The 19,918-nt window shown below is 39.7% G+C and overlaps 2 protein-coding genes and 1 pseudogene across 4 annotated transcripts; 1 reads left to right on the forward strand and 2 right to left on the reverse strand.

Annotated features, from left to right (window-relative positions):
- Window positions 1-271: 271 nt before the first annotated feature.
- LOC6504070 (RNA-binding protein 25) lies at window positions 272-2,827 on the forward strand. Of its 2 annotated transcripts, none has more exons than XM_014905691.3 (2): window positions 272-821; window positions 2,107-2,820. In XM_014905691.3, exons 1-2 carry the CDS (start codon window positions 321-323, stop codon window positions 2,668-2,670), a joined length of 1,065 nt encoding a protein of 354 aa, XP_014761177.2. In that variant the 5' UTR covers window positions 272-320; the 3' UTR covers window positions 2,671-2,820. The 2 variants fall into 2 exon arrangements, with proteins under 2 accessions (XP_014761177.2, XP_001964116.2); XM_001964080.4 differs by lacking the exon at window positions 272-821 and adding an exon at window positions 1,425-2,002 and having other exon boundaries at window positions 2,107-2,827.
- Window positions 2,828-12,968: 10,141 nt separating this feature from the next.
- On the reverse strand, window positions 12,969-14,985 carry LOC6503584 (annotated as a pseudogene). Its single transcript, XR_006507569.1, has 4 exons — window positions 14,769-14,985; window positions 14,571-14,715; window positions 14,066-14,178; window positions 12,969-14,005 (listed from the first exon to the last, which is right to left on the reverse strand). The product of XR_006507569.1 is annotated as a multifunctional protein ADE2-like (transcript).
- Window positions 14,986-16,093: 1,108 nt separating this feature from the next.
- On the reverse strand, window positions 16,094-18,562 carry LOC6503583 (multifunctional protein ADE2). The gene is made up of 5 exons (XM_001964082.4): window positions 18,345-18,562; window positions 18,086-18,289; window positions 17,888-18,032; window positions 17,199-17,311; window positions 16,094-17,135 (listed from the first exon to the last, which is right to left on the reverse strand). Exons 1-5 carry the CDS (start codon window positions 18,358-18,360, stop codon window positions 16,333-16,335), a joined length of 1,281 nt encoding a protein of 426 aa, XP_001964118.1. The 5' UTR covers window positions 18,361-18,562; the 3' UTR covers window positions 16,094-16,332.
- Between the last annotated feature and the right edge of the window lie 1,356 nt (window positions 18,563-19,918).

Here is a 19,918-nt window from a genome sequence, read left to right on the forward strand (position 1 = left end):
CAGCGCACGGCGGTGGTAAGAAGAAGCCGATAACGTCGACTGCGGCTGGCAAGCGTCGACTGCGACAGTGGCAGCGACATTTATAACAAATAAATAAATAAATAACGAATAAAAATAAAAAAAAAAAAAGTATAAGTAAGACAAAAAAAAAACAGAAAACGGAAGAGGGAAGAGGGAGGGAGAGAGCGAAAAGGTAAGGCCACTCGCACACGTTGCTCATGCAGATTGTTCAAACATCAGACCGGGCGTCATGCAAACCCCCAACAACGTGCATCATCATCGTCATACAGCGTCAGTCCGTCTCAGTCCATTCGAAAATAATGGTGGGACCAGGGTCGTTGCTAGTCCCGTCGCCATCCGGCGCTACCGCCACCCCCACCCCAGCCGCCGCTGCCGCTGCCACTACCTCCTCCTCCACCCCGTCAGTCTCGGTGGGCGGGGGCAACCTCACACTATACGACGAACGCGAGGTAATGGAGGAATTCATCAGCTGTTATCGCCATTTTACGGCCCTGTGGGACAGCACCAGTGTCGACTATCTATCCAAGTTCAAAAAGGAGCCCGGCTACCAGGAACTCCTTAAGATCCTGCGTCGCCTCAATGGCGATTCCTCCGTGCAGGATGTGAAGCGGAAGATCAACTCACTGCGATGCTGTTACCGGCGGGAGATCAAGAAAGTTCAGTCCTCACAGAACGGCTACAAGCCACGACTCTGGTGGTATCATCTGATGGACTTTCTGAAACCAGTTCTTCACATCCAGTCCCCGGTTCGTGTTAAATCCGAGAGTCTGGACGACAGTCTCGACGAGACCAGCATCAACGTGAGTAACAGCCCTAAATAGTAGGGGGTCTTAATTACTGAAGTTCCCAGAGAAGAGAAAGAAAAGAAAAAAAAATCACCCTAAAATAATGAAACCTACAGAAACTAGGGTATTATGAGTTGAAGAACTGATTATGCAAGAGTTAGGGGTGGTTATTTAAGGGAATAAAGATATTTTCGAGTTGGAAAGTTAAAAAAGATGATCTGTATGACAGTTTTTAAGAGGTTACTAGAGTTTCTATTGGTATTTAGGGTTTCTAGAAGACTGCCATTGGTCTAAAGGGTTTTTTTTCAAGATAACAATCTAAAAACCATAAATCCTTATCTATATAGAGTGTACTCCCCCCTATAGAAATGGTTATTGAAGAGAATGAAGACATTTTCGAGTTGGAAAGTTAAATAAGACGATCTGTATGACAGAAGTATGATGTAAGAATATAGGGTTTCTAGAAGACTTCCATTATTCTATAGGTTTTATTTTCCAAGATAACAATCTCAAAACCATAAATCCGTATCTGAAAAAAGTATACTCCCCCCCTATACGAATGCATGACCAATATTGTTCGAACCACTGTGGCAGCGACAGCGAGTTCGCTGATGGGCGTCGCGGTTTGAAGCGGTCGTACGATAAGGCAGTCGTACGACGACCGGTCGATGGGTTGGTTGGTTGGTCTGGTCGCTTCTGGTTCCCGTCTTCTGGCCATGTCGCAGCACAGTCACTCGGATATGGAATACTGGCAGGTGTTCTTCCGGCTCTATCGGGAAATGCCGGAATTATGGATGGTGCGAAGTAAAGAGTATCGGGATCGTAAACGACGCGACTCCGCCTACGGGCGTTTGTTGGAATTTTTACAGAAATTCGATCCAAATGCGAATATTCATACTTTAAAGAGAAAGATTAATAATTTTCGTACCTCGTACCGTCGGGAGTTACGAAAGGTCCTTAAAAGTCACGGGACTTATATGCCATCGTTGTGGTATTTCAAGGAATTCGATTTCTTATACGAACTGGAAACGGATGAGATCCAAACGGATTTGGAGAGATCAAGAGTTACGGGATTACAGAATCAGAGCTATACGAGGATACACTCGATAAAGGACGTAAAGTATCATCCGCAGGAGTCCATATATCATTACGATGGAAATCCGGACGAACAGGTTCAAATAGCAAGTGATCCGGATGTGAGTTTAGGGTTTAGGGGAGGGAAATTTTAACCTACAATTATTACGGGTATTACGTAATATTATTTATCTAAAATTTTTCTATTATTTTTGATACTCTTCAGGATGATGACCTTTTCCAGGACAGCTTTCCCATTGAAGAGGATGCATTGGGGATGGAGGGCGGTGTTAGTGAAGTTGATCACGATCCGGATCATGAAGTTGATCCCGAACCGGACCCGGACCCGGAATCCGAATCAGGACCTGGAAAAATGGACAATTATCCGAATACATCGTCTGTTAATATCAAGAGTAGTCCGTATTCGTCGCATCATCGCCGGATAGCGGACAAGTCCGTCCGGATAGCGCCAAGAATCCGGAGGCATAGCAGCAACGATAGCGATTACGGTGAAAACGATGCGAAACGTGGCAGATCCGAAGACATTCCGACGGAAAGAGAGCGCGAAAGGGCAAGAGAAAGGGTCAGGGATCGTGAAAGGGATAGAGAGAGGGAGAGAGAGAGAGAGTGTGAGAACGAGTGCGATCTTATCGGTAAACGGATGGCCGCCCACTTCCGGAATATGCGTCCGGATCAGCGACTCTACGCCGAGCGGATCATCAGCGAAGTGCTAGTCTACGGCCGTATGAATCGCCTCACAATGGACGCCCGCTTTCATCCCGGAAAATAATCTATTAGTATTAATTATTATTCATTAATTATACTATTAATTATATTATTAACTGTACTTTCAAAAGTGTTTCCTAAACAAATTTTTTGTCTTTTTAAATGTTTCAAATATATTTTTTTTAAAAATTCATTAAAAAATAAAGAATTATTTTGCAGAAATGTCAGAAATGTGAAAAAAAAAAGGACAGACAGATAGACAGGCGGACGGCCGGACGGACGGACGGAGAGAAGAACAGAAAAGAACTGTATAACCCGAACCGGTTTTTTTTTCTTTATTATTCTCCTTTTCCCTTATTTTCCTTTTTAAATTTTGAGTGAGCGGTTCTGCATGCTGCCTTGCTTTTGCTTTTGCCTTTTATTGTTTTTTTTATTCTTTTCTCCCCCTTGCCACCATCCTGCTCCCCCTTCTTTTCTGCTGCTGACTGCGATTCTTTTATTCTTCTATTTTTACGTGTATGTGTGAGTGTGTGTGTGTGTGTGTTTGCCAAGCGATTGCTTTTGCCTCGCTCTCGCTCTCGCTCTTTCTTTCCGACTTGCTCACGTTTCGACGCCATGCAAGAAATTTGCTGTTTTTTTTTTTTGCGCTCTTTTCTCTTTTCGCCCGTTTCCTTTGCTTTAGTAACTTTAATTTGTTGGCATTGCCATTGCCGTTATACCGCCTCCCCTGCTAGTCACCCCCTGCTAGTCTTGTGCTCCCTCTCCCTCACGCTCCTCGCCCTTTTCACATTGCTCTATTATCGCTCGTTCGTTCGGTTAGGTCGTGTTATTTTTGAATTTGTTGTTCTTCTTGTCTTTGTTTCTTGTACTTTTATTTTATTTTATTTTGTTTTATCTCCGAGCAAGGTGGTGCAAGTGACAGAAGAAGAAGGTGGGTGGGACGGGCGGTAGCGCCCCCTTATAATGTAATTATTTATGCATGCACGTTGAAACTTGATCAGTTTTTTTTTTTTTTCTTTTTTTCTTCAAACTGTTATTTGCATTTGATCACACCTTTGTTTTTATTCTTTAACCCTAGAAGTGCCACAAAATGGTTAAAGGTGTTTGTTTTATGAAATGGAAGGCAATTAGTTAAGGTGGGGACAGGGTAATGGGTCATAGTTGAAGAGCAAGGGGTTTCTCTATAAAGAAAAAATTAAGAAAAAATTAATCCTAAGGATTGATGCTAGATTTAAAAATCTTTTAAGGTATTATTTTTAAGAATCGAATAAAAATTAAAAAAGTTATGGACATTAAAGTTGGCTATATGTGTGCATCCCGGTTTTTCTAAGGGGTACCATCAGAAATTTTTTGAAAAAAATTTAAAAAATATTTTACCCTTAGATTTTGATGAAAATTGGTTCCAAATCGAACTACAAATCTTTTAAGGTATAGCTTTCAAAAATCGGATGAGAATTGTTGAAGATATAGACATCGGAAGTGGAACTACATATATGAACTTTATGAAAATTTCAAGGGGTACCATCAGAAAATTTTTGAAAAAAATTTTAAAAATATTTTGTATCCAGGTTTTGATGCAGATTGATGGGGAATCGAACCACAAATCTTTTAAGATATTCCGCTCTATGATCAAAAGAAAATTGATAAAGATACAGATATCAAAAGCTTAAAAAATGTATATCTTATAAAAAAAATGATATATATATATATATAAAAGAAAGACAAATGTATCTGAAGATGGTCTCATTTATTTAATATTATTTTCTAGGGTTAAGTTATTCGAGTAGAACCATAGAGGTGCGGCTCACATTCCCCGAGGATTACGGATTAGTTTTATTTCGTTTTTGGTTCTGCCTTTCATTTGTTTCGCTCTTATGTCTGCTAATCTTTTAAGTTCCTTCTCGTCTGTTCTTTTATTGTGTTTTGTGTTTGAATTTTCTTATTTTATTTTTTTTTAGTATTGGCAAAAAGCGAAAAAGAAAATGAAGAAAATCATAAAAAAATAAAAACAGCAGCGGGTCATTAATAACTTTGTTGCCCTGTCCTTCCTGTTTTTTTTTTTTTTTTGGGGTTGCCTTGCTCTCAATTTTTATTGCCTTACTTGTCTCCCCTCCTCCCATTCTTTTTTTGTGTTTTTTTTTTGCTTATTTTTGTTACCACATTGCCCTTCGCTTTAACTGTCGATTCTTTTTTGGGATTTTTCTCGCTTGGCTTTATTTTTGGTCTTTCTTTTGCTTTTTTGCTTTTGATGTTGTTGTGTTTGTTGTTGTAGCCGGCATTTAAGCCGTGGCTAAAAACAAAATTTAGCCAAATTACTGGCCTCCAGTTGTCTTCCTCTTTCCGTAATTCTTTTTTTTTCTCTTACAGTGGGATTTTTGTGGGTTTTAGTGTGTGTTTATATATATTTTAATAATTCTTTATTATTTTGTATTATTTTGTTAAGATTATTTTTATAAACCATTTTTTAAAGTATTCAGATTCTCTTTTTTAAGCATTTTTAAGGTTTTTATCTTTAAAATCTAATAAAAGCTTACAAATTCCTCTATTTTCCAGTTTCTAAGAAAAAGGAGTCGAACCCTTGACCTTAAATTGTTAGTTTTTAATGTTAATTTAAAAAGAAATATGTTTTTTAATGATTTCTTTTAGATATTTAAGTCTTATTAAGGTGTATCTTTTGGTATTAGAATTTTAAAGAAATTCAAAGGTTTTTTATAAAGTTTTTTTTAGCTATTTCAATTATAATTAAAGTTTTAAATAAGAATGCCTTATTAATAATGGTTAGAGGATGGTAAGAGTCTTGTAAGAACAATTAAATATTATTATTATATATTTGTTTAAAGATTAATATATATACATTTTTTTTTTGAAAATTTTTGATATTAAAAATGAATTTCAAGAAATCTTTTAATTTTGTCCACTGTATTGAACTTTTGTTTCTTCCTGTCTGTGTGTGTGTTTGTGTTTGTGTGATTCGCCATTTGCCTTTCTCAGCGTCTTGGCTTTGCTTTTGACATCTCTCACTCCCGCTCCTTCTTCTTCTCCTGCTCCTGCTCCTTCTCCTCCTGACCGCTACTCCCCACCCCACCGCCTGACCACACTTCGTCTGACTTGTTCTGACTCGTCGTCCTCCTCTCTCCTTCTAACAAACTGTGTTTTTGGTTTGTAGTCAACCGCAATAATCCATCCCCATCTCAATAAGAGTGTGTGTATGTGTGTGTGTGTGTGTGTGTGAGTGGTAGTGTGGCACAAAATGAAAATGGCAAAACAAGGTCAAGTGTAGGGAGCAAAGTTTGTTAGAGTGCACAATCACACACACACACACACACACACACACTAGCAAACATACAACTAACGAAACTATAAATAAATAAAAACAAAAATGTTAAAAGGGAGATCGCATAACTTTTTCATTAAGCTGGGGATTTTTTTTTCTGACTTTATTTTATATTTCTTTTTAAAATGAAATTTTTTTTGGTGAGTCACGTTCAACAGGCAACCGGCTAAAAATTTTTTGAGGTTAACTTTTCGTGGCAATCACATTTTGACGACAAAATAATTTGCACAAAGGTGCAAAGTTTTTTTTTTTGTAATTTTTTTTCTGTCAGAGAGCTGAACTTGACAAAGCCGCCTCTGCTGCGTTACCTCTGTCGCTGCCTCTGCCAGCGTCGGCGTCGACGGCGCAGCAACACCTGTGGCTGTACGAATGGCGGTGTAAAAAAAAATTCGAGACAAAAACAACCCTCGACTGAGATTTTCTGCCAATTTTTCTCAGGCCTATGCAGTAATTCCGCCCTCATACCAAACAAACACACACACACACACAGCTTACACCCCCGCCAAATAGGTGTGACGTAAAAACCGAAAAAAAAAATGTAATAAAAATAAAAGCTTGGAAACAGCAGCTGAAAGTGTAACTAAAGTACCAACCCACACACACACACACACAGCCGCACAAACTGAAAAATAATACATGTGTATACCATTAAAGCCAAACACACACAAATTCTCTGGCACGCAAGCGTTGCAAAAATATACAAAAAAAAAATCAAATAAAAATAAAATAAAGAAAAAGAAACCTAAATAAAAAATTAAATGGAAATTTCTGATATAAAACACACAAACACAAGCACACAGATACAGGCATCTACGGCATTGAAGTTTGGCAACGTCGCTCTGCTAATGACGACGCCGGCAGACACAAAAACAAACGTGCGCCAGTAAGAACGTCAGCCGGTTTGTCGGTTGAGCGAGTGAGTGAGACAAACAGACAGACCGACAGACAGATGGTGGGGAGTCGGGTGGGAGCGTCAGAGAGCGCTGCGCAAAAACAGAGCCGCACAGCAACAGAGAGAGAGAGAAGAGAGTGGAGCCCCGGTGGAGAAGAAACAACACACTGATAGCCCCATGCGAAATTTGCTGCATTTTCTTTTTATTTTTATTAATAAAATATTAAATAAAATATAATTTTAGTTAAAATGTATAACTTAATTATTAAAAAGTAAGTAATTGCTGATAAGGATGTAATCATTGCTGAATTGCAAAATTGGCTATTGGGTTCTTCGTCTGCTTCTTCTTGTTCGCCTCCCCAACTATCTGCATCCTGCTCCCACTTTCCTGGTTGGTATGAGAAAAAAATCATTTTTTTTTTCGCTACAATTTGACACACAAAGCAGCTGTCTGCATAAGCACCGTATATATATATGTACATATATATATATATATATATATATATATATATATACGTATATGTATATATATTAATATATATATGCCTCTTATATATCACACGCTGTGTTGCCATAGATACAGCCAGGCATACTAACAGATACACGTAACTTATAGATACAATTGCGGCGGAGAGTAGAGTTATTATTAGAAAATAAATAAAATTAAAAGATAAAAAAGTATCTTCTATCTGAGAGATATAAATATGTTGAAAATTTTATTATCCTTATTTAATAATAATATTAAATAACTGTTAATTATTTGAATATCTTCCACTGTAACTATTTTTGTAAGCGGGAGAGCAGGCTAGCAAGTGTTCAGTAGGCAAGACAGAGAGACAGAGAGAGAGAGAGAGAGTGTAATCAGGGTGGGGGCTGTTATCTACTGCGCATTGTCTTGATGTTGTTTGCGTAGTTGTCTGTATGTATGTATGTATGTATGTATGTATTTGTGTATGTCTGTAATGCGAGTATGCGAGAAGATGAAGCAGAAGTGGAAGAGCAAGAAGAAGCACGACAGCATACCCTGAATAACTAGCGCAGACGTAAAAGGAAAGAAAGAGAGAAGGGGGGCGACTGGGATGGGGATGGGGATGGGGAGCACACAAATCAACATGACACGACCAACGTCAACAACAACAACAAAGCAACAGAACAAACCGGCACATTCAACTACAACTCACACACACACACAAACGTACACGCAGCAGGAAAAAAAAAACAGAAAAAGAAATATAAGAAGAAGAGTTACGTTGGGGCCTAATGCGTGGGAGCGAGAAGGCAAGATGCGCAAGAAGAAACGAAACGCGTTAGCCAAGAAATGAAATAAATAAAGCAAAATGTACACTGAACAAAAATAAATAATATGCAGTAAATAGTAAATATAATAAAATAAAATTAAGAAAAACTATCATTTTTTGTAGTATTATTATTAACATAATAAATGTTTTTAAAAATATATTTTAATTAAAAAATATTTATCTTCAGTGTCAGAGCCATCCAGCAAGGGGGCTAAAATACAAATAACAAAAAAAGAAAGAAAAATCATATTAAAGCAAAATAAAATGAAAGCACACGCAGAGTGGACTGCAAATTCTCAAGGGGGGGGGCGGGACTCTGTATGTGGTTGGGGGGGGAGGGGGGGGGGGGGGGGGGGGGGGAACCGTAGCTGGACATGCAAAAAATATTCAGCGACTTAAAGCAAAGAAGAAAAATAAGATGGAAAAAGAATAACGAACAGAAAAAAATTGTTGGATTGTTGGGGGCGAATTCCCGGGGTTAAGACGAAAAATAAAAGAACGTTGAAAGTCGGGGGCAAGAAACGGGTCAATCAATGTGACAACATTGCCAGCGTGAAAGAGACAGGGCTAATGGTGGAGCCGACGGTTTAAAGGGGTGGTGGGAGGCAGGGGGTTGGGTTAACGTCTCATAATCCGCTTAAGATTCAGCGAACATCAGCGGGGCTTACCACGTGCTAGAACTTTTTTCTTATTCCCTATGCTTCTTCTTTGGTTTTCTATTCTTCTTTGTTATTTTTTTTTTTTTTTAGGTTACCTGCCATGGCACTCCCCATCTCTATCTATCTATCCCGTCAGCTTTAAATTTTTCCTCTTAAGAGGTCAGTTTTCAAAACATGTTAGGACACGTTCGACCATGTTTAATTTAATATGGATTGGTTAGACAAGGACAGCAGTAAGAAGAGAGAATCTAGGGAATCTTCTGACAAAAATCAAAGAGGAAGAAGATTAAAATATTTTGGAAAAAGAATTTTGATTGCATTGTTCGCTAGTTGTTATGACTTGCAAATCGCTGGAAATAAATGATGTGTGCATTCCGTGCCAGGTTCCAATACATAGATAAGGTGGGAACGAACGTGATTTCCCCCAAACCATAGCCGTAATAGATGCGATCATTCCCCCCTTATCGCACACACACACACACCCCAACTCTCCCCGCGCCCTGTCACAGATAAGCTTTCATCCTCTCTCCCTCCCCCCAGCCCTCTCTCTTTCTTTCAGCAAATTCATGTCTGGTCGTTTCGAGTGTTGTTGTTAATTTTTCGTTGATGTGTTTTTATTTAGATTTTTTATTATCGCCCATTCGCTTTTTTTTTCGGCTTATCACTTGTCCTCCTCTCCACCTTCTCCTTCGCCTGGTCGCCCACTTCTACCGTTTTGATCCGGCGATGCCCCCCTCCCCCCTTTGCCAACCATTTCTCCCACAGCTAAGTTGATGTGATCTTTGCTCGCCGGCCAATTCACAGTTAAGCCGTATCAGCACAAAAACATGTGGCGATAGAAGAATAGGGAGGGGGTGGGGTGGGGTGGGGAAATCGAGAGAAAGGCCGGGGGAGCCAGGTGGAGTGAGAGCGGGGAGAGAGAGTAATAAACCTAACCTGAATCTCCAACGGGTGACATTGCAGGAAAACGAGTGTCGACGGAAAAGGAGGAGGCGGAGGGGGAGTGTAACAGTAGAGAGAGAGAGTAACAGATAAGGGGGCTGTGGAAGAATGAAGCCGAATAAGCGCAAAGTAGCGCAACTTGCGGTGACAACAACAACAAAATCAACTAGAACAACAAACAACTGTTGTTACAACTACAGGTACAGTAAACATAAAATAAAAGGTCAAAAGTGCATAATAATTTAGATCAAATATTATATTATAATTAAAAATTTGTTAAAAACAAGCTACAAAGTTGTTACATATTTTTCTTATCACTTTATCCCCTCTTTCTTTCTGTAACTAGTCCCCACTGTAGAATGCCGGTTTAGCTTCGCGTAATCGATGCTGGCGTCGACCGCGACAGCGACAGCATCTCCTCTCCCCTTCCTTCCTCCTGGCAACCCAATCTTCTCCCCTTTTTTTGTCTCCCCCACCCATCGCCCTCCGCCCTCTCTCACAACCGCTTTACGATCTTGTATTACGTGTTGGCGTTTTGCATGTTGTTGTTTCTCCACTTCTTCTTCTTTTTCTTGTTTTTTTTTTCTGTTTCTCTGTTTGTGTTTTTTTTTCTGTCTTTATTTGTGCACGGATCGGTTTGCTTCTTCTTCTTCTTGTTGGTCCCCCCACCACCCAGCTCAGTAATCAAGTCACAGTTCCAGTTCTCCCCCCTCCTCCTTCGGCTCATCCGCCCTGCCAGCCCCCTGTTTGTCCCACCACCCCTTCGGTCAGTGGCTCGGCACCCAGCAACAACCAGTTATAAAGCAACCATATACCACACAGTATGTTATATATCTTTTATACATATCTCTTATATATGTAACTATGTATGTATGTATGTATGTATTTATGTGTGTGTGTGAGAAGAGTGGGGAACCGGTTTCCTTTTACTGTCTTGCATATTTTTAGCAACAAGTTGAAAGAGTTGCTTCGCAGAAAAAAAAAGAGTACAGTGGAGCCTAAAGAAGTTATACTATGCTTTATATATTATAATATTAATTTAAATAATATTTATTTTTATTTTTAGGTTCTTCAATAATTAAAAGAATGGAAATAAAAGGTTTAATAAGTAAAATAAAATATTAATAATACCTAAAAATAAAAGAAATACTTAATATTTACCATAACTTAAAATAAAAAATATTACCTCTCTCTTTAACTCTCATCTCTTAAACTCTCACTCTCCCTATGAACCGTTATCCTTTTACCAAAAACTCTCTCAATTACACGATCGAGAAGTATAACTGTAGTTCAAAGGGAAGTGGTACAGAAGGGAGTTCTGTTTGGTGTGCCAAAGGGGTGGGGGTGGGGGGACTATAGGACAGCCAGACAGACAGATAGACAGTAAAATGATAATGAAAACGTGTAGAAAGATCGACGGCGACGGTGATCGGCATTCGCTTGTAACAAAACAGTTTTTTTTTATGTGCCTTTAAACGAGAAGAAGAAGACGAAAATGATAAAAATAAAACTGGAGAACAAAAAAAAAAAACCGAATCTGTAAACAGAAACGAGAAAAAAAAAGCAATAAAGAAACCCCTTGCGGCTTTTGTGAGAGGAGTGGGTTGGGGGGGGGGGAGGCTAAAAGGAGACAGCGACCGCAAACAGGCGCGCTGCTGCTGCTGCTGCTGCTGCGTCATTGACGTTGGCAGAGGCAGCTGAGTGACAGCGGCAGAGGCGACGCCGCAAAACAATTGCCGGCCATTGTTGTCGTTGTTGGTGTATTTGTAGACGGGCGACCCCAGCGGCGGCCCCAAGCTCCACAGCTCTGCCCGCCAGCGCCAACGCAGACGCCAACGTCAACGTCAGCGTCAGCGTCAACGTCAACGTCAATATTGTTGATTCACTCACTTTAACCCCAAAATGTGAAGCATAAGCGAATTGATGATAAGGTTCGATTACAGTTACGATTATCTGATAAAAAAATGTATATTAAAATAAAAGAGTTAAAAAAAAAAAAAATAAATGTATAAATAAGAAAATAAATAAATGTTAAATTATATAATAAAGAGTATTTGGAAAATAAATATTTAATTTTAAAAATTTTTCTTAAGTTTCTTTTGTTTTTCTTAACATTTTGTTACGTTTGCTTTGCCATACATATTTCTTTTTGTTTATTGTTTATTGTTGTTTAAAGAAAAAAAAGGAGAAAAAACCCGCCCCACCATGCCCCTCATTTTGGCGGAAAAAAGCGTAAGATGGATGGGGTAGGGGGGAGGATAGAGGGAGATGCAAACACAATGGCCACACTTTGACCCTGACTTTTAATGTGTACATTCGCCCTCTCGTTCTCTTGCTCCGTCTTGGTCTTGGAGTCTCCATCTCCATCTCCCTCTCATTCTCCACCTCCTTTTCTTGGTTTCGGTTTCTGTCTTCCTCTGCCCCCCTCTCGCTTGCTAAATTATTGTTATTATTATGAATTGTTCGCCATGCATTTGTTTTTGCGGTTGTGTTTGTTTGTTTGTGTTTGTTTCTGGCAAACACTAAAGTATGATTAATTGACCCCAGCTTGCCCGCCGCACTTTAACACATATTTTTATATTTTCCCAAAAGCAAGCCCCACCTCTCCCCCTTGGGCGGCTAATTTGGCCAAAAATGACTCAGGTTTTGGGTTTTAGACCTTTTGCCTTTCAAATCACAGACTAAATAAAAGTTAACTAACTAATACTTAAAAAATTAAAAGATACTATTAAGAGGTTTTTTTTTTTAATTTTCAGTAATATTTTTTATTTAAATTACAAGTTTTAGACAAAAATAATACATAAGTAATTAAAATAATTAAAAATGTATAAAAAAAATATATAAATTATTTTATTTTAAGTATTTTTGTTAGTATTTGTATTATTTTTTATCATTTTCTTTTATCTTTAACCCTTAAAAAGGATATGCGTACGTATACGTAACAATTTCTTCTTTTTCTTTTTTCTCCAAAGCAGCCCAAAAGTATGCTACAAAAATGAAGATCATCCAAATGGCGCAAAAATACAAAGAAAAATTAAGAAAAAACTTTGTTTTAAAATGGAAATATTAAATATTTGACTTATTATTTAATTATTAAAAATGTATTTAATTATTATTTAAGGATAAATACTCTCTCTCTCTTTACTTAGTTTTTATTTTGTTATAAATTAAAAATTAAATTAAATTAATATATCAGATTAAATCAAACAAACCACCCCCTTAAAATCATAAAATATCTTTTAAGCTTTATATATTTCTTTTTATTAATAGGTATTTCGAGGGTACTTGTCGGGAGTACCAGGTATAGCTAGTAGCTAGTTCAAGTCAAGCTTTTCTTAATACTAAAATAAAATCAGAAAAAAGGGCTGGCATTAAAAAAAAACAAAACAAAAAAAAGGGGGGAAAACGAGCAGGACTCTTCCAGGATTCGGAGTCCTTGGAGATACCTTCGTTCAATTGGCAGTTCCCTCTCTCATCCTAGGCATTTCGGACACCACGGAGCTCCTTGTCGGCCTTTTTGAGGGTGACGAAGTTGTTGAGGGCCTTGACCCTCAGCTTGGACCACACCATGAAGTTGCCGAGTCCCAGGATAGTGGCAGCATGCAGGGCCGCCGCCTCCGGATACAGGACGGTGGCACATCCCAGGCCGGAGGGCAGGTTCAGGCTGCTCCAGACATCCACCTGCATGTTGTCGGACTTGACGGGCGGGCAGTTGATGACCGGATAGTTGGTACTGCCGGACACCACAGGGCCCAGACCGTTGGAACGGCCGGCCACCGCCACGAATATCAGATTCTGCATCACGGACTCGTACTCCCGGACTATGCGGAGTGTCTCCTCGGGTCCCTTGTGGGCGGAGGTCACCCGGAGCTCCACGTTCAATCCTAGAGACCGACAGCTGGTGGCGATCTTCTCGCTGTGCGAGGTGTCCGAGGCACTGCCCATCAGGACGACCACGAGATCGACCACTGCCCATCAGGACAACTGCTGGGACACCCAGATGAAGTTCTGCTTGACGGTCTCAAGGTCGCTGGCAGTTACGGTGGTGAGATTCCAGTAGACCTGCTTGTCGACCATCAGTCGCTTGTCGCCCGAGGGCCAAAGGCGCCACGAATCGGAGTCGATGATGTCGGCCAGGACTATGTTTCCATCGGCATCGATGCCGAACTCCACCTTCATGTCGATGAGGGCGCAGTCCCTGGTCTGCCACGCCCTCTCCAGGATCTCAAAGACCAGGAGGGTGGTCCTGCGCATAATATCGACTTCATCTTGACCTGGATGGGAAGAGTGTTAGGATTAGGATGGGGGTCTATTAGTGGAGGCTTAGAACTCACCGATGACCAGGCCATTGAGCTCGAACTTGGCAGAGACGATTTGCTCTTCGCTCCATAGGGGATCGTGGTTGGCATCGTCCTTGAAGAAGGTCTCCTGTTTGGGAAGAGAGAATCTAAAAAGAATGAAGAATTGGGATTAGAAGACAAGAAAAGTATGGTTTCTTCAAAAAAGAAGAAAAAAAGTGTAACTTTCTTGGAAATAAGAGAACAAAATGGCGGACAAGCGGACACGCGGACACTTTAAAGATATAGCTGTAGATATATAGAAAATCTAGAAAGATATGTACAGAAAGATAGGGATTACAATACTAGAAAGTAATAATCTTAAACAAAAAGAGAGTGGCTTTCTTAGAAATAAGAGAACTAGAAGGCGGACAAGCGGACACGCGGTCACACGGACACTGAAAAGATATGAGACTGGAACACCAGCCAGATAAGACCTTATCACACGATTATAGGTGATTAGGTGAGATAACCCCCCGGTGGAATCGGTTCAGTTACCAACCTATAGCCCTCCGGTACGCCCACGTTCCGTTTCAAGAAGGATCCGTAGGCGAGGCGTCGGGCTACCCACTCAATGGGTACCATTTGGCATTTGCGGGCGATGAAGGCCTTCGAACCACACGGCTTCACATAGGCGGTGCGAATTCCTACAAAAATAATAAAAATAAATAGAACTATAGCTTGGAACTCGATCCCTTACCAGCTTCGTTGAGGAGGCGGAAGACCTGTCCGTTGGTGGTGTTGGAGATCTCAGCCTTGCCCTCCATATCATTGGCCATGACACCGTCCCCGGCGGTGATCCGGTCCTTGCTGAGAAGCAGACAGAGTCCTGGCTGTTCGGGAAGGTCGAAGACCTGCTTGGTCTTGCCCTCGATCAGCATCTGGCCCAGTTTATAGCCCTCAACTATATAGAAAAATTAATAAATAATAGTAACTAATAGTAACTCTTATCTACTTACTCGATGTAATTGCCATCTTTCTATCTTTCTTTCTAAGATCTAAGATCTCTTAGTCTTTAAATTAAAAAAAAAAATTAAATTTAAATCTGGCTCCGATCGTCGTCGGAGCTGGAAACTGACTGATGCCGAAAGTAGCTATAATTTAACTATTTTCGATTTTTGCAACTTTTCAGATATGCTACCCTAAGGTAGTTTTATATTACATTTTTTAAGACGATTAGATTAAGCTGCCAATTGGGCCAATTTATAAAAGTAAAAATAAATGCTACCCTAAGAAAATTGGGGTATACACTAAACGACTAATGATGAAAAAAATATTTTTTATATTTTAATATTTTAGCTTAAATTTTATATTTGTTATGGAATACGATTAAGTTTTCATTTCAATTAAATTTATATATTAAGATAGAAACAGGGTATAGTTAAGTAGATTGCTTTTAAGTTGTTGTGTTGTAGAGTGGGAATAAACAAAAACAGCTGATTTTTGTTTCTGTGGGCATCCCTTTGAAAATAACAACAGTGAAATTTGGGTTTTAAACGAAACCGACTGAAAGATACCCTGTTCCTGTCTTAGTAAAAGTGATTTTTATATTTTCGTAAATATATAAATTCGTAATTTTGTAAATATATGTATATGTAAAGCATTTTACTGCTGCCCCCTAGTCGTATTCCTAAATATGTATAAAAACTATGCTGAAATATTAAAAAATATAATATAATACATTTTCTTATATCTTAATATCTTAAAAAGGATATGCGTACGTATACGTAATATTTTCTTTTTTGCTTTTTCCTCCAAAGCAGCCCAAAAGTATGCTACAAAAATGAGGATCAACCAGATTGCGCAAAAATACAAAGAAAAATTAAGAAAAAACTTTGTTTTAAAATGGAAATATTAAATATTTGACTTATTATTTAATTATTAAAAATGTATTTAATTATTATTTAAGGATAAATACTCTCTCTCTCTTTACTTAGTTTTTATTTTGTTATAAATTAAAAATTAAATTAAATTAATATATCAGATTAAATCAAACAAACCACCCCCCTAAAATCGAAAAATATCTTTTAAGCTTTATATATTTCTTTTTATTAATAGGTATTTCGAGGGTACTTGTCGGGAGTACCAGGTATAGCTAGTAGCTAGTTCAAGTCATGCTTTTCTTAATACTAAAATAAAATCAGAAAAAAGGGCTGGCATTAAAAAAAAACAAAACAAAAAAAGGGGGGAAAACGAGCAGGACTCTTCCAGGATTCGGAGTCCTTGGAGATACCTTCGTTCAATTGGCAGTTCCCTCTCTCATCCTAGGCATTTCGGACACCACGGAGCTCCTTGTCGGCCTTCTTGAGGGTGACGAAGTTGTTGAGGGCCTTGACCCTCAGCTTGGACCACACCATGAAGTTGCCGAGTCCCAGGATAGTGGCAGCATGCAGGGCCGCCGCCTCCGGATACAGGACGGTGGCACATCCCAGGCCGGAGGGCAGGTTCAGGCTGCTCCAGACATCCACCTGCATGTTGTCGGACTTGACGGGAGGGCAGTTGATGACCGGATAGTTGGTGCTGCCGGACACCACAGGGCCCAGACCGTTGGAACGTCCGGCCACCGCCACGAATATCAGATTCTGCATCACGGACTCGTACTCCCGGACTATGCGGAGTGTCTCCTCGGGTCCCTTGTGGGCGGAGGTCACCCGGAGCTCCACATTCAGTCCCAGAGACCGACAGCTGGTGGCGATCTTTTCGCTGTGCGAGGTGTCCGAGGCACTGCCCATCAGGACGACCACGAGATGATCCTTTTTGGGGATAATGTCGGCCAACTGCTGGGACACCCAGATGAAGTTACGCTTCACGGTGTCCAGATCGCTGGCGGTTACGGCTGTGAGATTCCGGTAGACCTGCTTGTCGACCATCAGTCGCTTGTCGCCCGAGGGCCAAAGGCGCCACGAATCGGAGTCGATGATGTCGGCCAGGACTATGTTTCCATCGGCATCGATGCCGAACTCCACCTTCATGTCGATGAGGGCGCAGTCCCTGGTCTGCCACGCCCTCTCCAGGATCTCAAAGACCAGGAGGGTGGTCCTGCGCATAATATCGACTTCATCTTGACCTGGATGGGAAGAGTGTTAGGATTAGGATGGAGGTCTTTTGGGGGTTGGGGCCTGGGACTCACCGATAACCAGGCCATTGAGCTCGAACTTGGCGGAGACGATCTGCTCTTCGCTCCATTGGGGATCGTGGTTGGCATCGTCCTTGAAGAAAGTCTCCTGTTTGGGAGGAGAGAATCTAAAAGGATAGAAGAATTGGGATTATAATACCAGGAAAGTGATATTTTACAAAAAAAAGGGTAGTTTTCTTGGAAATAAGAGAAGAAATAGGCGGACAAGCGGACAAGCGGACAAGCGGACACGCGGACACTAAACAGATATAGATGATACAGATATAGCTATAGATACATAGAATAAACATATCTGAAACATATATACACCCGATATAGACCCTAACCCTTAAACCACAACTTAGTATAACCTTTGATATGAGATCCCCCCTTAAAAAGGTCATTAGTTGAGATTAGTAACCTCGCTCTGACGCTAATCCCTCTCACATTACAGCCCACAACGACTCTATGACTTTAGCAATGTTATTCGGTGTTTTGGATTTGGGTTCGGAACGTATCTGAAGGCGGTATAAGTAGCCTTATCAGTGAGTCGTTGACCTCGCCGTCGAATGCATCGCATCGATTGCAGTTAAATTTGTTTACCGCAACTGGGACAGTTCTCGGCCTGAGAGATAAGACCTGAGATCTGAGATCGCACGGATCAGGTGAGATAACCCCCCGGTGGAATCGGTTCAGTTACCAACCTATAGCCCTCCGGTACGCCCACGTTCCGTTTGAGGAAAGATCCGGTGGCGAGGCGTCGGGTTACCCACTCAATGGGTATCATTTGACATTTGCGGGCGATGAAGGCCTTCGAGCCACACTGCTTCACATAGGCGGTGCGAATACCTACAAGAATAATAAAAATAAATAGAACTATAACTTAGAACTTGATTCCTTACCTGCTTCGTTGAGGAGGCGGAAGACCTGTCCGTTGGTGGCGTTGGAGATCTCGGCCTTGCCCTCCAGATCATGGGCCTTGACGCCATCCCCGGCGGTAATCCGGTCCTTGCTGAGAAGCAGACAGAGTCCTGGCTGTTCGGGAAGATCGTAGACCTGCTTGGTCTTGCCCTCGATTAGGATCTTGCCCAGTTTATAGCCCTCAACTATATAGAAATAAAGATAAATAATAGTAACTAATAGTAACTCTTATCTACTTACTGGATGTAGTTGCCATCTTGCTATGTTCTCAAATTAACAAAAAAATTAAATTTAAATCCAATTTGGGGCTCTGGCTATTCACGTGTTGCGTTCCTCGCTTTGTGCTTTATATTCGCGCTTATGTTCTCCCACCCCACTTGTGTTCTCTCTTGCTTCTCTTCCGTAGCTTCCACCGATCGTCGTCGCAGCTCGAAACTGACTGAGCGGCTAAAGAGCCGAGGGCGCGACTTTATGGCTTGCCTCCGATCGCTTTTTCTTATCTCTCCCCACCAATACCGTTGCACACATCGAGTATACGCCGCGTGTGTGTGTGTCGGTGAGAGGATCTGGCTGGTAGTATGCGTGGGCTTGGCAACGAGTGGAAATATGAATACCCTGTAACTCTATAGGGGTAGTTGGTTTATTTTCTTTTCGATTTTAGAAAAAATGATATATTTTTGTATTTCCTTTTTTTTTAAACCTGCGAGGTATTTGTCAAAAAGTTAAAGCAAAAAATATTATAAATATTTATTATAACTAAGAAATATTACTATTCTTGTTTATTTATTTAAAAAATATTTGATATTTCACGTTATAGCATTATTATTATAAGTTTTATTATTAAAACTTATAAATTTTACTGTAAAAAACACAAAATAATATATAATTTTGATAGTTTTTGATAGATCTTCATTCTTTCCAATTTATAACTTAATAATATATATTTTTAATTAAAAAAACTTAAAAATATAGTGTATTAAATGACATAATTATAGTTTTTTTTTTACCACCTAAGCATAATTCAGTCTTTTTTTCCGTTCAAGTTTAGAACTAGAGCCACCGATTAGAGCCACCTCCCCACACGGACTGCTCTGAAAATCGAGATAATGGTGGGCGCGTCATCAAATCAATGGAAAGCTGTCATCACATCATAATGTAAACAAAAATATTTTTGTTTTTGTTTTGCCCCAAGTCTGGGCTTTAAAAATAAAAACTATTTCAATTCTGATTCCCATTCCTGACATACACGTTTTCCGCAGGTCAGAGGGCAGCTCAACTCCCTAGGATTATTCGCTTTTGCATTTCACATTTTTGATTTTGGTTGCCAAGTGCACAAATCGCATCTAAATCATCTCTCTGGTTGTCAGAAGGCTTGCCAACAATTCCAGAATTAATTCGTATAGTTTTTTATTCGCAGTACACGTCGCAAGCGGAAAAAATAAAGACCGGAAAACTCTGGTTTTTCTTTTTCTCGGTTTTTAAAGACAACAATCATTTAAATCTTTAAAATTTAATTCAAATATTCTCTAAATTTATTTATTTAGGGTCTAATTACATTTTATAACCAAAACTCTGCGAAAAAACTTTTTAAAAGGCTAGTTTCTTTTGCTTTTTTTTATTAAAGCTTTAAATCTATATTTCTAAATCTAAATGCTATCATTTTTAAGGTGGTACTACCTCTATTGATAATTTCAGTTATCTGGGACCTAAGAAAACAATTTAAAAAGCCTTAAAAACCTATTTAAATAATTTTAAAAAATTGGCGCTAATTTTATTAGCAATTTCACAAACCAATAGCAAGGAAATATACCTTA

The sequence above is a fragment of the Drosophila ananassae genome, chromosome XL (genome assembly GCF_017639315.1).
Source record: "Drosophila ananassae strain 14024-0371.13 chromosome XL, ASM1763931v2, whole genome shotgun sequence".
Taxonomy (NCBI): Eukaryota; Metazoa; Arthropoda; class Insecta; order Diptera; family Drosophilidae; genus Drosophila; species Drosophila ananassae.

What these genes read in the sequence shown, in the direction of transcription:
- LOC6504070 (XM_001964080.4), top strand. Translation starts at nt 1,475, where the DNA reads ATGGGTTGGTTGGTTGGTCTGGTCGCTTCTGGTTCCCGTCTTCTGGCC. An exon ending in AAATAGCAAGTGATCCGGAT is followed by an intron (nt 2,003 to 2,106) that starts GTGAGTTTAGGG and finishes GATACTCTTCAG; the next exon opens with GATGATGACCTTTTCCAGGA.
- LOC6503583 (XM_001964082.4), bottom strand. An exon ending in CCGCCTCCTCAACGAAGCAG is followed by an intron (nt 18,033 to 18,085) that starts GTAAGGAATCAA and finishes TTATTCTTGTAG; the next exon opens with GTATTCGCACCGCCTATGTG. An exon ending in GCTCAATGGCCTGGTTATCG is followed by an intron (nt 17,136 to 17,198) that starts GTGAGTCCCAGG and finishes CTTCCCATCCAG; the next exon opens with GTCAAGATGAAGTCGATATT.